The 13,331-nt window shown below is 44.6% G+C and overlaps 1 protein-coding gene across 1 annotated transcript in view; it reads right to left on the bottom strand.

Moving 5' to 3' along the window:
- PKD2L1 (polycystic kidney disease 2-like 1) overlaps window positions 1-13,331 on the bottom strand; it is a 74,901-nt gene that overhangs the window by 39,640 nt on the left and 21,930 nt on the right. Inside the window, 2 exon segments of the mRNA XM_010859527.1 lie at window positions 11,347-11,460; window positions 11,827-12,106. Of these exon segments, the coding sequence (XP_010857829.1) occupies window positions 11,347-11,460; window positions 11,827-12,061 (349 nt within the window). The 5' untranslated portion in view covers window positions 12,062-12,106.

The following is a 13,331-nucleotide window of genomic DNA, read 5'->3' as shown; positions in this document are numbered from 1 at the left end:
AATTAAAAGATGCTTACTCCTTGGAAGTAAAGTTATGACCAACCTAGATAGCATATTCAAAAGCAGAGATATTACTTTGCCAACAAATGTCCATCTAGTCAAGGCCATGGTTTTTCCAGTGGTCATGTATGGATGTGAGAGTTGGACTACAAAGAAAGCTGAGCACTGAAGAATTGATGCTTTTGAACTGTGGTGCTGGAGAAGACTCTTGAGAGTCCCTTGGACTGCAAGGAGATCCAACCAGTCCATCCTAAAGGAGACCAGTTGGGTGTTCTTTGGAAGGACTGATGCTGAGGCTGAAACTCCAATACTTTGGCCACCTCGTGCGATGAGCTGACTCATTGGAAAAGACTCTGATGCTGGGAGGGATTGGGGGCAGGGGGAGAAGGGGACGACAGAGGATGAGATGGCTGGATGGCATCACCGACTCGATGGACATGAGTTTGGGTGAACTCTGGGAGTTGGTGATGGACATGGAGGCCTGGCATGCTGGGATTCATGGGGTCACAAAGAGTCAGACACAACTGAGCAACTGAACTGAACTGGAGGATTATAGAACAACTATGTATCCTGGTTGAGAAGTTTCTCCTTCTTAAAAACCTTCTGTTCGATACATCAGTGTCTCTTTTGCTGTCTCGTACATAGGGTTATTGTTACCATCTTTCTAAATTCCATATATATGCGTTAGTATACTGTATTGGTGTTTTTCTTTCTGGCTTACTTCACTCTGTATAATAGGCTCCAGTTTCATCCACCTCATTAGAACTGATTCAAATGTATTCTTTTTAATGGCTGAGTAATACTCCATTGTGTATATGTACCACAGCTTTCTTATCCATTCATCTGCTGATGGACATCTAGGTTGCTTCCATGTCCTGGCTATTATAAACAGTGCTGCGATGAACATTGGGGTACACGTGTCTCCTTCCCTTCTGGTTTCCTCAGTGTGTATGCCCAGCAGTGGGATTGCTGGATCATAAGGCAGTTCTATTTCCTGTTTTTTAAGGAATCTCCACACTGTTCTCCATAGTGGCTGTACTAGTTTGCATTCCCACCAACAGTGTAAGAGGGTTCCCTTTTCTCCACACCCTCTCCAGCATTTATTGCTTGTAGACTTTTGGATTGCAGCCATTCTGACTGGCGTGAAATGGTACCTCAGTATATCTGTGGTGGATTCATTTTGATATTTGGCAAAACGAATACAATATTGTAAAGTTTAAAAAAAAAAACAAAAAAACAACCTTCTGACTAATCCTGTTATCTTAAAACGCAAATTGTCAAAGTGGGTCTGTGTGTGTGTATTTAGTTGTGTCAGACTCTTTTAGACCCCATGGAACCTTGAGACATTCTTTTGATTTATTGTGATAACCAATTTAAAAACTATAACTCCTTTGCTAAAACTCGCTGGTGGGCACTCCTCATCCCCCTTCTGATGTCTATATCAGAAGCTTTCTCTGTCTCTTTTCATACTTTAATAAAACTGCTACACAAAAGCTCTTGAGTGATCAAGCCTGGTCCCTGGTCCTGAAGCTAAATCTCTTCCAGGAATCCGACATCGTTCACCATAAGCTCTCAGCTGTAAAGAATCGGCCTGCAAGCAGCAGATATGGGTTCAATCTCTGGGTCTGGAAGATCCCCCTGGAGAAGGAAATGGCAACCCACTCCAGTATTCTTGCCTAGGAAACCTCATGGACAGGGGAGCCTGGTGGGCTACAATCCATGGGGTCGCAAGAATTGGACATAACTTAGAGACTAAACCACCACCACCACCATTTCTTATGTGCCTAGAAAATGGCTCAAATGATACACACCAAACTGTTAATAGTGGTTAATAACAGTGGCCTTATTGGACTTTTTAAAACAAGGACTGTGTATTAGTTAACATTTCAATAAAGATGTTCCCAGAAATTTTTTTGGGGGGGTTGGAATTTTTTGTAAGGAATGAGGAAAAATACTATTTTACATTTTCCTGTTATACTTATCTTTTCAGACTCGGAGTACAGCAAAGCTCTTGTGTTTCTATAGTCTGAGGCCTTAGCTGGCTCTGGCTACCTCCTCCAACCCCTGCTTCCTCAAGGCTGAAAGCCAATGATGTTAAAACAAACAAGCCAGCAAACAGCAATGACTTTAGGCCTCTCTGGCATTGACTCTGGGTCTCCTCAGATGCAAACGCTTGCCTGCCTCTGGGAGCTGTGAACGTTCCCAGATTGCTCTGACCATTTCGCCCCCCACATCTTGCCATGGTCCAGAGCACCTGTTCACCACTGTATTCATCACACCATGACACTGTTGCTTTACATTTCTACCATCTTTCCTCCTTGAGGGCAGAGGATGAATCTCTGTATTTCAAACCCTTTTACAGTTGGCCTAGGGCCTGACATAGCGAAAGGTGAAAGTTAGTCATTCAGTCATGTCTGACTCTTTGAGATCCCATGGACTGTAGCCTGCCCAGTTCCTCTGTCCATGGAATTCTCCAGGCAAGAATACTGGAGTAGGTTGCTATTTCCTTCTCCAGGGGATCTTCCCCACCCAGGGATTGAACCCAGGTCTCAATTCTTTACCAGTTGAGCCACTAGGGAAGCCAGGACTTCATATATGTTTGAATGAGTCAATGTGTAAATACCCAGGCTCTTGCCCTTCATCTGAACTTTTTCCTAATAAGCTCTCTTTGTCTCATTTGTCCTTTTCCTCAATGTTGTGAAATAATTTGGTTTGACTAGCTCAGACTCATCCTCTAAGTCAGTGGTTCACAAACATTTTGTTCTCAAGAACCCCTGAAAGGGTCTCAGGATATATCCAGGTGTCCTTAGAGCACACCTTTGAGAACCACTGCCCTTTGCCTATTTCTGTGACTAGCCTCCACCCAGACTTGAGAATCTGCCTGAACTTAAAACCCTAGACTTTCTCCTGCCACCATCCCACACTGTAAAGAGATCATTATCAGTATTATTATAATCCCTTATCTACATACCGTATTACATACTTTACAAAGACCTTTCCCCTGCAACATCTCCGTATAGCTGGTCAGACATGGGGTGATTATTCCACCTTATCCACGAGCAGTTTCCTATGAATCATGAGGTTCAGAGTTATTTGACTAGCTCAGGTCATTTAGCTGGCAAGAGGCAGAGTCAGCACTCAGACTCATGCCTTATAAATATGACTATGTGTTCTTCCTCTAGCCACTTACACTGGCAGTGCCCCAGATTTCATCAGCTAGTGGTGCCTGCACTTCTGCACTTGACTGAAGCATGGTCATGTTGCTGTTGTTGTTTAGTTGTTAAGTCATGTATGACTCTTTTGCCAGGATCCTCTGTCCATGGGATTTCCTAAGCATGAATATTAGAATAGGTTGCCATTTTCTTCTCCAGGGATCTTCCCGATCCAAGGATCAAACCTGTGTCTCCTGTATTGGCAGGTGGATTCTTTACCACTGACCCACCTGGGAAGCCTCAAGCATAGTCATAGTTCTGAAAAACCCTTTCCCCGATCCTAAGATCTAGCATTTAAATGTACGGTTTGTTTCTAGAGACCAGTGACAGCCCCCCAAATGGGAGTAAACTAAATGACAAGTTATCATTCAGCACTGGACTGTAGGATATGTCCAGACCCGCTGGTCTTATAATAGTGATCCAGGCCCTGGAAATTCCAGGGCACCAGGGAATTCTGCTACAGCAAACACAGATCAAAGCCTGCTGTGCTGTGCTATGCGTAGTCACTCAGTCATGTCTGACTCTTTGCAGCTCCATGGACTGCAGCCTGCCAGGCTCCTCGGTCCGTGGGTGTTCCCTAGGTAAGAATACTGGAGTGGGTAGCCATGCCCTCCTCCAGGGCATTTTTCTAACCCAGGGATCGAACCCAGGTCTCCTGCATTGTGGGTGGATTCTTTACTCCCTGAGCCACTAGGGAAGCCCCAAAGCCTGCTGGTAGGGCCTAAACCTCTATCATTTAGGTTTACTTGACTCAGATCATCTCACTCTCGTACTGAAGGACATCTTCATTCTCTGGGTCTGGACGGGCCATGGTTAACTAAGTATGCTAGTAGAGGCATGCAATTATTATCCCACGGTCACCTTTTTTTTTTTTTTTTTGACTGTGCCAGGTCTTAGTTGTGACCAGCAAACTCTTAGCTGTGGCATGTGAGATCCAGTTCCCTAACCAGGGATCAAAACCCGGACCCCTGCATTGGGAGCATGGAGTCTTAGCCACTGGACCACCAGGGAAGCCCCCTCATGGCCATTCTTAATCTTTGGCAACCTCATCTGGAGGGCTAGTCTTTCTGATCCTTGCTAAGCATTATACTGGTATTTTCAAACAGATCTCAGGTTCTGGTGGGTTAAACTTTTCATTTCCGTATTTTCCAAATTTATGGAAATGATGTGGAATGACAACTGATATTTATTGAAAGGCTACTCTACGCCAAGCACCATATTAAGTACCTTTTTTGTTTTCCACTAGTCTCACAAAGCAGACATTATCCTCATTTGAAATACAAGGAAATCAAAGCCTCCATGGATTTAAATATCTTGACCTAGATCTTATCAAAGGCACATGTCTAATAACTGGTCTCACCATCATTTGAAGGAAGTCATCTTATTCCAGGTCCCATACTATCTCCATCACCACTGTGCCTTCACTAAGGTTATGATTCTATATGACCAATTATCTTCTGCCATCATTACAGCCACGTGGGGGATGGGGCTCACCTAAAGATATTTCCTTAACCTCTCATATCTTTCTGTTCCTTTCTTTGTTAATTCTAGGGACACTCAGTTAAGAAAGCCATCTTCTATGAAGGTTTCTCAAAATATTAAAAATAAAATTATCATATGATCCAGTAATTTTATTTCTAGGTATTTATTCAAAGGAAATGAAATCTGTACATCCCTATGTTTACTGCAATATTATTTGCAATAACCAAGACACGGAAACACTGATGGATGAATGGATAGAGAAGGTGATGTGTGTATGTGTGTATGTAAAGAGAGAAACACTGTGTGACTTTACTTACTGGTACAATCTTAAAAAACAAAGAAACCAAAACAAACAAACAAACAAAAAGAAAACCATCTCAATCTCCTGAACTCATAGATACAGAGAACAGATTGGTGGTTACCAGACACAGGAGGTGGGCAAAACGGGTGAAAGTGGTCAAAATGTAAAGATTTCCAGTTATAAGAAGTAAGTCTTGGGCCACAGGGCTGGTGACTATATTTGAAAAGCTGCTAAGAAAGTAGATCTTAAAAGTTCTCATTATAAGAAAAAAAACTGTAATTATGTGTGCTGATAAACTAAACTTAACTACACGTACTGTGGTAATCCTTTAACAATATATAAGTATATCAAATCATCATGTTATACATCTAAAACTAAGACAATGGTACATTATCAATTCTATCTCAATCTAAAAAAAAAAAAGACATATTCTTCCTAATCTCCAAGCTTACTCCAGCCTCTCCTGTTAGTGTAAGATTCCATCAGTCTACAGACAGAACCTTAAAATCCACTAAAAGAAAGCTGAGTGAACAGAGGCCGGCATTTCCTGACAACCAGTAGTGGATAAAGAGCATCCAGTTGACATTAATTGGTGTGTAGATATAAGTCGCCAAAGGCCAACGGTCTTTGCCCTCCTCCACAGCTCCATGGTGACCAGACCCAGCCTTGTCTTGGCTCAGAGCTGCTTCTATTCGAGGGGAGTGAGGGACAGTCCCAGGTGTGCCTTTGAGATAACAATGCTGTCTCCTAAAACAAACAGCCATTGTTTCTACACAAAGACCTTCAATGTCTCCTCCGTCAACAAAAGGCTACAGCCATCCTGCCAAGAAGGCAAAAGGCTGGAAGCCCTTTCAGAAATAGCATGATGGTGGGTGGGAAGGGGAGGGGGCAGGAAGATCATTCTTAAGCACTTTCTCTGCCCAGAAATAGGAGTGACTCTACCCATCAGGAACCAGACTGAATTATTGATCATTCCTGGACTATTCATAATGACAATCATAACAGCTTTCTAAGCTGTGGAACGGAAATAATAGTATCTACTCCTTACAGGATTGCTGTCAGGATCAAATGAGATAACAGGTGTGAAAGCACAACTGATATGGTTATTATGTAAAGATTGATAGTTCACCCATAATGCCTCTATCAAAAAGACAGATTTATTTTAACCAGATGAGACTCCAAATACCCTGGTGTCTAGATCCACCCAGTTCCTGATCCAAAGCATAATGGAGAAGAAATGTAATTAGTATGGCTAACCACCCTGGTTTACTGGTGCCCATCCCAGGCCAAATTGCTGTGCAGGTGATAGGTGACCTAGCTGACTATTCTTTCCAGCCCCAGGAACCCACATCTTGGAAGTGAGCCCCTTGGTGGTTGGTCCCTCACCTAGGGTCTAATGTGCCAAACTTCACCCCCAATCTTCTTCCTTGCTCTTCTTAAAATGTATTTCTTATGCAATTTATACAAAAATAAACACATAATATATTAAAACATGAGAAAACTGTCCATCCTCACTAGTGACCAAAGACAAATAAATTAAGGCAAACTATACTGTTATGCCTATTTAATAATAAAAATTATAAATAAGAATATTCAATGTTATCAAAGTTGTGACAAAATTGGTGTGATCTTACAATGCTAGCAATATAATACATTTATATGATTGCTTACAGAGGCAAAATAACAACACATAGCAAGCACTAAGAAGACAGTCCCGTCTTTGGCATAGTAACCTCTCTCCCTGGAAATTCCAAGGAGGTAATTCAACAAAAGTGGTGAAAAAAAGCAGCAAGTATAGATATATTTACCTATTCTTGGCAAATACTGAAATAACAGGAGAAATGTTTTAGTTAACTGAGGTGTGACTGTAGTTATTAAAATGAAAATATGAAAAACACTTAGAAACATGAGGAACTATGATATAATTCCAAGTGAAAGCACACAATCTGATGTGAGGCAACATAACTTCATCAGTCATATACTATGGTGTATGGCCCCCTTGTGACTCAGCTGGTAAAGAATCTGCCTGCAACGCACGTGACCTGGGTTCGATCCCTGGGTTGGGAAGATCCCCTGGAGAAGGGAAAGGCTACCCACTCCAGTATTCCTACCTGGAGAATTCCATTCTAAACCCACAGAATACACAGCACCAAGAGTGAACCATAATGTGAAGTATGGACTTTGGATGATGACAATGTGGCAACATAACCTCATCAGTCATAACAGGTACCACCCTGGCTCTGTGTGTGTGGAAGTGAGAGGTCCTTCCACTATCTCCATAGTTTTGCCTTTTCCAGAATGTCATATAGTCAGAATCCTACAATATACAGTCTTTTCAGACTTGCTTCTTTCTTGAAAGGTACTTTTTTTACCAGCAGACTAAAAGTTCGAGTATTTGGAAATCCCCTTAGCACAAAGATAACTACTATCAATGATTGTGTGAGGTTCTTTATACATTATCTCCATAAGTATTATTAGCCTTGTTCTACCAACAAGGAAGTACTTAAAATCACAAAACTAGTAAGGAGAAGAGCTGGCATCTGAATCTAGTTTTTCTGACTCCAATATCCTGATCTTTCCATTATGCCATAGCTTAATGCCAAATATGTGTCCTATAGCAGCTGAACCTAGTCTCAGGAACTCATGGGGAAAAAAGCAAATTGATACAGTACATATCCAACCAGATGTCACGGCAGTTCTTAGAAGACAGCATCCTGATAGAACAATAGCCATTCTGCTTTATGCCAGATTCAATGGCTGGGACTTGCATCCCTATCCTTAGGCAGGAGAGTTTAGTCAGCACACTAACTAGCAAAATTAAAGTAGGCATAGTCTAGTGTTTCTTAACATTTTTTTGCATTGTACCCTAACCCAGGAGCCTCTTTAGACATTTTTTCCTAATCACCCTATACCCTAATTAAATTTTAATATCACATACATTTTCTACATTAGCTCATGTACTAGGGTCCTTTGGAGATCCAAAAGCTATAGAAATAGCTAAGCAGGGTTGTTTTGCTCTGAAAGCAACTATTTTCACCCCTTTGGGGGCTACACCATCCCCACTGAGAATATTTAGTCTAGTTGCAGATGGCCAGAGCTCAAGGAGGCTGAGTGAAGAAGCGAAGATGCTAGAAAGGTGAGGTCAGGACCCTGGAGAGCACCAAAGAAGCCCTACTGAGACCTTGTCAAAGGCTCTGTGTTACCTGAAAATTAGCCTGAAGCAAGGAAGGGGCTGTGAGAGGAGGGGGCCTAGGAAACTAGTATTAGTGATATTTTATTGCATGTTGTAGGAATCATCAGAATATGAAGACCTCCAAATTCTCTTTCAAAAGAAAGTTCTTGAGGGAGCTGGCAGTCTGTACTTATAAGTCTTTACAGGGTCCTCAGGATAATATTCCAATTACTTATTATACTTTATAAAGCCCTTCACAACACCCTCTGCTTAAACAGCTGGCCTTGTCTTCCTTTACACTTTGTTCTTCAAATCCCTGCTCCAGCCACACTGAGGCACTCTCACTAAACTATGCCCTCTGTCATTTCTGGGGCTTGGCACACATTATTCCCTTTTCCCAGAAACTTACTCATCTTCACCTTTCAGGGAGCAGAATTCTCCTCCTCATTCAGGTTTTAGTTCAGACATTACTTCCTCTGCCTGTCCTCATACATCCCTCAGTTCTGGAGTAACAGCATCACAGAACTCTGAACTGGTTGGATTGACTATGGAGTATTTTGTCCATTAGGGGTATCATATAGATCAGACCTGGAGACAAGCAATCAGGATGGTGAGCATTATGGAATATATATGCTAGGCATGGAGGTAATGACTCCATGGATCTTACTTCATGTATCTCATGTAATAATCCTATTGGATTGGGTAGGTATAGAAGAGAAAACGAAACCTCAAAGAAGTTAAGCTACTTACTCAAGGTCCCTCACCTGGTAAATGGTAGAACATGGTGTTTGAACCCAAGTCTGTGTAAATTCAGAGCCCATGCCTTCAGTCGCTGCATAATACCACTTCTGGAAACCATTTTATAATGACTGGCTTAGTGGGAAATTAGCAGGTATCTAATCCAGAGAACAGATCACCACATTCATTCACACAGCTGAAGAATTGTCACTTTGGAGAGTAACAGGGAAGTAGATGGCTCAATAGAAGGAAGTTCTCAAAAAGGAGAAGGTTGAGCCCCTGAAAGGCCCAGGGATCAGTCATCTCTGCGTATCTCAGTCCAAGGTCTGGTCCAAGGTCTGGTACAGAAGGGGGAGCTCCGTGGATGGAAGGAAATAGAGCTGCCTCATGAAACAGTGAAACTCTCACGGATGCTCCACAGGGAGGATCAAGGAGAAAGGATTTCTATCTCTTTGAACTAGATGACCTGTAAAGCTCCTGGCCACTCAAAGTTTCTGTGATCATTGGATTGAGTCTATGACTCAGACTTTGGCAAGTTACAGACCACCTAGTATTCGGCAGTGTGTTGGGATCTCAAAAAGTGGAGAATGTGAGCGGATGGACTACTGGGCTCTGAGAACTGTAGCTTCCCACCCAGAAGCCAGAATGGTTCACTCTAACTCTGGGGATCCAGAAACCTCCCGATCTTGCTCTGGAAATAGAGACATTCTAGTCGTTTATAAAGAAAGGCTCTGCCTGCATGTTACAGCTGCTGTCATAGGATCTGAAAACAGAGAGAAACACTCCTTCCTGGCAGATGGTTGAGACAAAAAGACAGTATGTCAACAAATGAATTTCTGACAGTCATTTGCTGAGAGGAATAAAATGGGTCCCACAAAACATACCCTGGGTCGACTGTTGCTCCCCACATGCTCTGTCTCCTTTCACTCCATGCTGATGGCCTATGGCAAACACAGAGCTACCCTCCTCTCCCCAAAGAATGAGTCCCAACCAAGTCCAACCAAAGCAAGTGCTCAGCTTTCCTAGAGGGCTTATTTAAATGTGGGTGGCTCACAAACATGATGACATTTTTAACCAAAATTATATTATCAGATCTTCAGATTCTACTTGCAGAATATTTATGCAACCTAGAAAGAGCAGAGACTTCTGTGAGGTATGTGCTGTGCTGTGCTCAGTTGCTCAGTCATGTGCAACTCTTTGCCTCCCTGTGGACTGTAGCCCACCAGGCTTCTCTACCCATAGGGATTCTCCAGACAAGAATACTAGACTGAGTTGCCATACCCTCCTCCAGGGGATCTTCCCAACCCAGGCATCGAATCCAGGTCTCCTGCATTGCAGGGAGATTTTTTTTTTTTACCATCTGAGCCACCAGGGAAGCCCAAGAATACTGAAGTAGGTAACCTAACCTTTCTCCAGGGGATCTTCCCGACCCAGAAATTGAACTGGGGTCTCCTGCATTGCAAGTGGATTCTTTAAGCTGAGCTACCAGGGAAGCCCTCTGTGAGGTATAAAGTCATCTAGTAATGGAGGCACCTTAGCTGTATGATCTAAGCTGCAGCTTCAAGTCAACACACACGTACCCACACAACTCTATCAAACTAACCAAAATGCACTTGTGTGAGAACTTAAAGCAGCAATTAACTAAGTACAAAGCACACTTACCTATAGGCCTTATAGCATCTGTTCAATCCATCTTTATCACTAACTCCAGTTCTTCCATGACTCACTGATCTAGCTTTTCACTTGCTTCTCTCAAGGGACAGACCAAACCTTCCCAGCTTATATCTATAGATAGAGTTTCAGATAAGCTTCCCTCCATACCTGTGGCATGGTGCTCTCTCACATGGGAGAATCTTAGCTGCACTGATTATAATACCATTTGCACCTTTAACCCTTTTATTAGGGAGGTGAGTTCTAAGGCATGCCTGAATCTTTTTCTTCCCGCCTCCAAAGAAATGTAGATCAAACCTAGTCTATGATAACTATGTGAAACCCACTAAACTATTTTTTTCTGAACAGAAAAGAGTGTCACCCACTGTTTACAGAAGGTTAAAAACTTCCACCTACCAACAGAGAGCAGTGGTTGCTAAGTCAGTACCAAGAACTTGATCTTAAAAAGTGTATTCCCCTAAAAACGAAACAGACAAACAAAAAAGTGGATTCCCCCTTGTAACTTTCGACAAAGCAATTTGTATGACGTTTTCCCACAGTCTGCCTTTTTCTCCTGAACTCAGTGACATGTTCTTTTTAATTAAAAGGCCTGAAGCTGGAAAAGTATAAAATAGAATGTTATTATTGATATAAAGATCCTGGGACACGGTCTGCTCACACAAGTGGTAGAGGCTGTCCCCACAGACGCTGCCCACAGAGGTGTGTACACAGTTGCTGTACACACAGGTGCTGATCACACACAGATGTACACAGAGACAAACGTTACTCACAGAGACAGATGTCCACCAGGAACACGACGTATACCAAAAGCTCCCGCAGGGTGGTCTTGACATACAGCTCCCGGTTCTCAGCTGTGTTCTCAGTCAAGGTCGTTCCCCAAAGTCCTAAAGGGAGGGAGATGTCCAGAATTCCCACAGCAGGGTTCCTTCCAGTTACCCCACAAACTAGTCCCTGGAATTTATGCTTGTTTCCACCCCAGGCCCTTTTCCCATCACCTTACCTCAGGTGGGGCAGGCTAGGGTATCATCACATCCATGTCTTCCCTCAAACTAGCTCCCATATATGCTTCTCGGTCCCCAAGAGATGACCGTGCCAGGCTTTCCCTCTGAGAGACCACACACTAGCCTCTGTACTCTGGGGCATTCAGATCTGATACAGACAGTTCACAAACCCCATCCCCTTCCCAAAGCCTCAGCTGGCCCCTTCTCCCGACCCCAGTATCTCAGGAGGTGCCTCCCCCCACCAGGCACCTCTGATGCCGTGACAGATGCGAAGGCAGCAGCTGGACACCAGGGTCCTGTGTGCCTTCTCCAGGGGTCCATCTTCAGGCTGCTTGGGTTGGGGTTGAGACAGCACTGCACTGGAGATGGTGCAGATCTTGAGGGTCCCTCGAGGGGAGGGGGGGCCGCTATAGGTGGGGTTGTCCCAGGCTCCACTCCCCAGCTCTTGTAGCTCCTGCTCCTCGGGGCTTCCCACAGCATTCATGGGGGATGAGGCAGGGGACCTGGCACCTCAGGTACCCACTCTCACCTGGAAAAAGAGAGAACAAAGACACAGGTTAGCCTAGCCAGCAGAGGGCAAAGGGAAGGGAATGGGAGAGCAGCTGGTCTCCTGCAGCCTCTGCCTCCAGCCGTTTGTAGGGGGAGTCTGTGCCCGCTGCGGGGAGGGAGCAGAGGACGTGGAGGGTGGGGAATGACCGTCAGTGCTGTGTCAGGGGCTCTCTCTCCCCTCAGCAAGTGCAGGGGACAAGAAGAAAGAGGGTGGGAGGGAGCTGGGAGGCAGGGGTTTGATGGGGGAATAGGAAGGTGTGGAGACTGGGTTTGGAAGGAAGGTGGGGCAAGAGAGGTGAACACTGTGGGGAGAGCAGGGCTGCTTGCAGATGGGGCCTGGGAGGGATGCTTCCCCACCTGGTAGAAGAGGTAATGAAAAAGCAGTAGGTGGGGCTGGGAGCAGAGGGACGCTTTGGAACTTCACTGCAGGTCTGAACTCATTTCCACTAAAAGCTCCTGAAAAGGCCACCATGGATCAGGGTGCGGACCCAGGCCAGGCACAGGGACTGAAAAGTGCTGCCTCCCTCCAGGCCCAGCCAATGGTGTCTGAGGCTCTGTTATGGTCTCGCCTGGAGCTGAGCCCTGGTGGGGTGAAGAAGGGGGGCTCTCCTCCCTCATTCCACCCTCACAGCTGGGGGCAAGGATCGTGAGAGGAGGTCCCCCTGTTTCAGACACTCATGTGACAGGGTCTCTGACCGTAGATGAGGAGGGGGAACGCCTGCAGAGGTTCAGATCACCTGAATCCTTTTTTCTGAGGTCTGTCCTCTTAGATGGTCCACACTCTAGCTTACAGCTGAGCTATACTGCCAGAAAGGTCTTCCTGCAGAGTGCAGAGCTGTTTAGGGAAGAGGCTAAGCACTGATTGGGAAGACGGACCAGAGAGCAAAGGGCAAGGGCTGTGTGACCTGGGATTCCTTAAGGGGAGTGTACATCTGGACCCAGCTCAGCTGACAAGCTTATCTTCAGTTCAGTTCAGTTCAGTCGCTCAGTCATGTCCGACTCTTTGCGACCCCATGAATCGCAGCACGCTAGGCCTCCCTGTCCATCACCAACTCCCGGAGTTCACCCAGACTCACGTCCATCGAGTCAGTGATGCCATCCAGCCATCTCATCCTCTGTCATCCCCTTCTCCTCCTGCCTCCAATCCCTCCCAGCATCAGAGTCTTTTCCAATGAGTCAACTCTTCGCATGAGGTGGCCAAAGTA

Source organism: Bison bison, unplaced genomic scaffold (genome assembly GCF_000754665.1).
Source record: "Bison bison bison isolate TAMUID 2011002044 unplaced genomic scaffold, Bison_UMD1.0 scf7180017864456, whole genome shotgun sequence".
NCBI classification, from domain to species: domain Eukaryota; kingdom Metazoa; phylum Chordata; class Mammalia; order Artiodactyla; family Bovidae; genus Bison; species Bison bison.
This window is presented reverse-complemented; position numbering and strand designations above follow the sequence as displayed.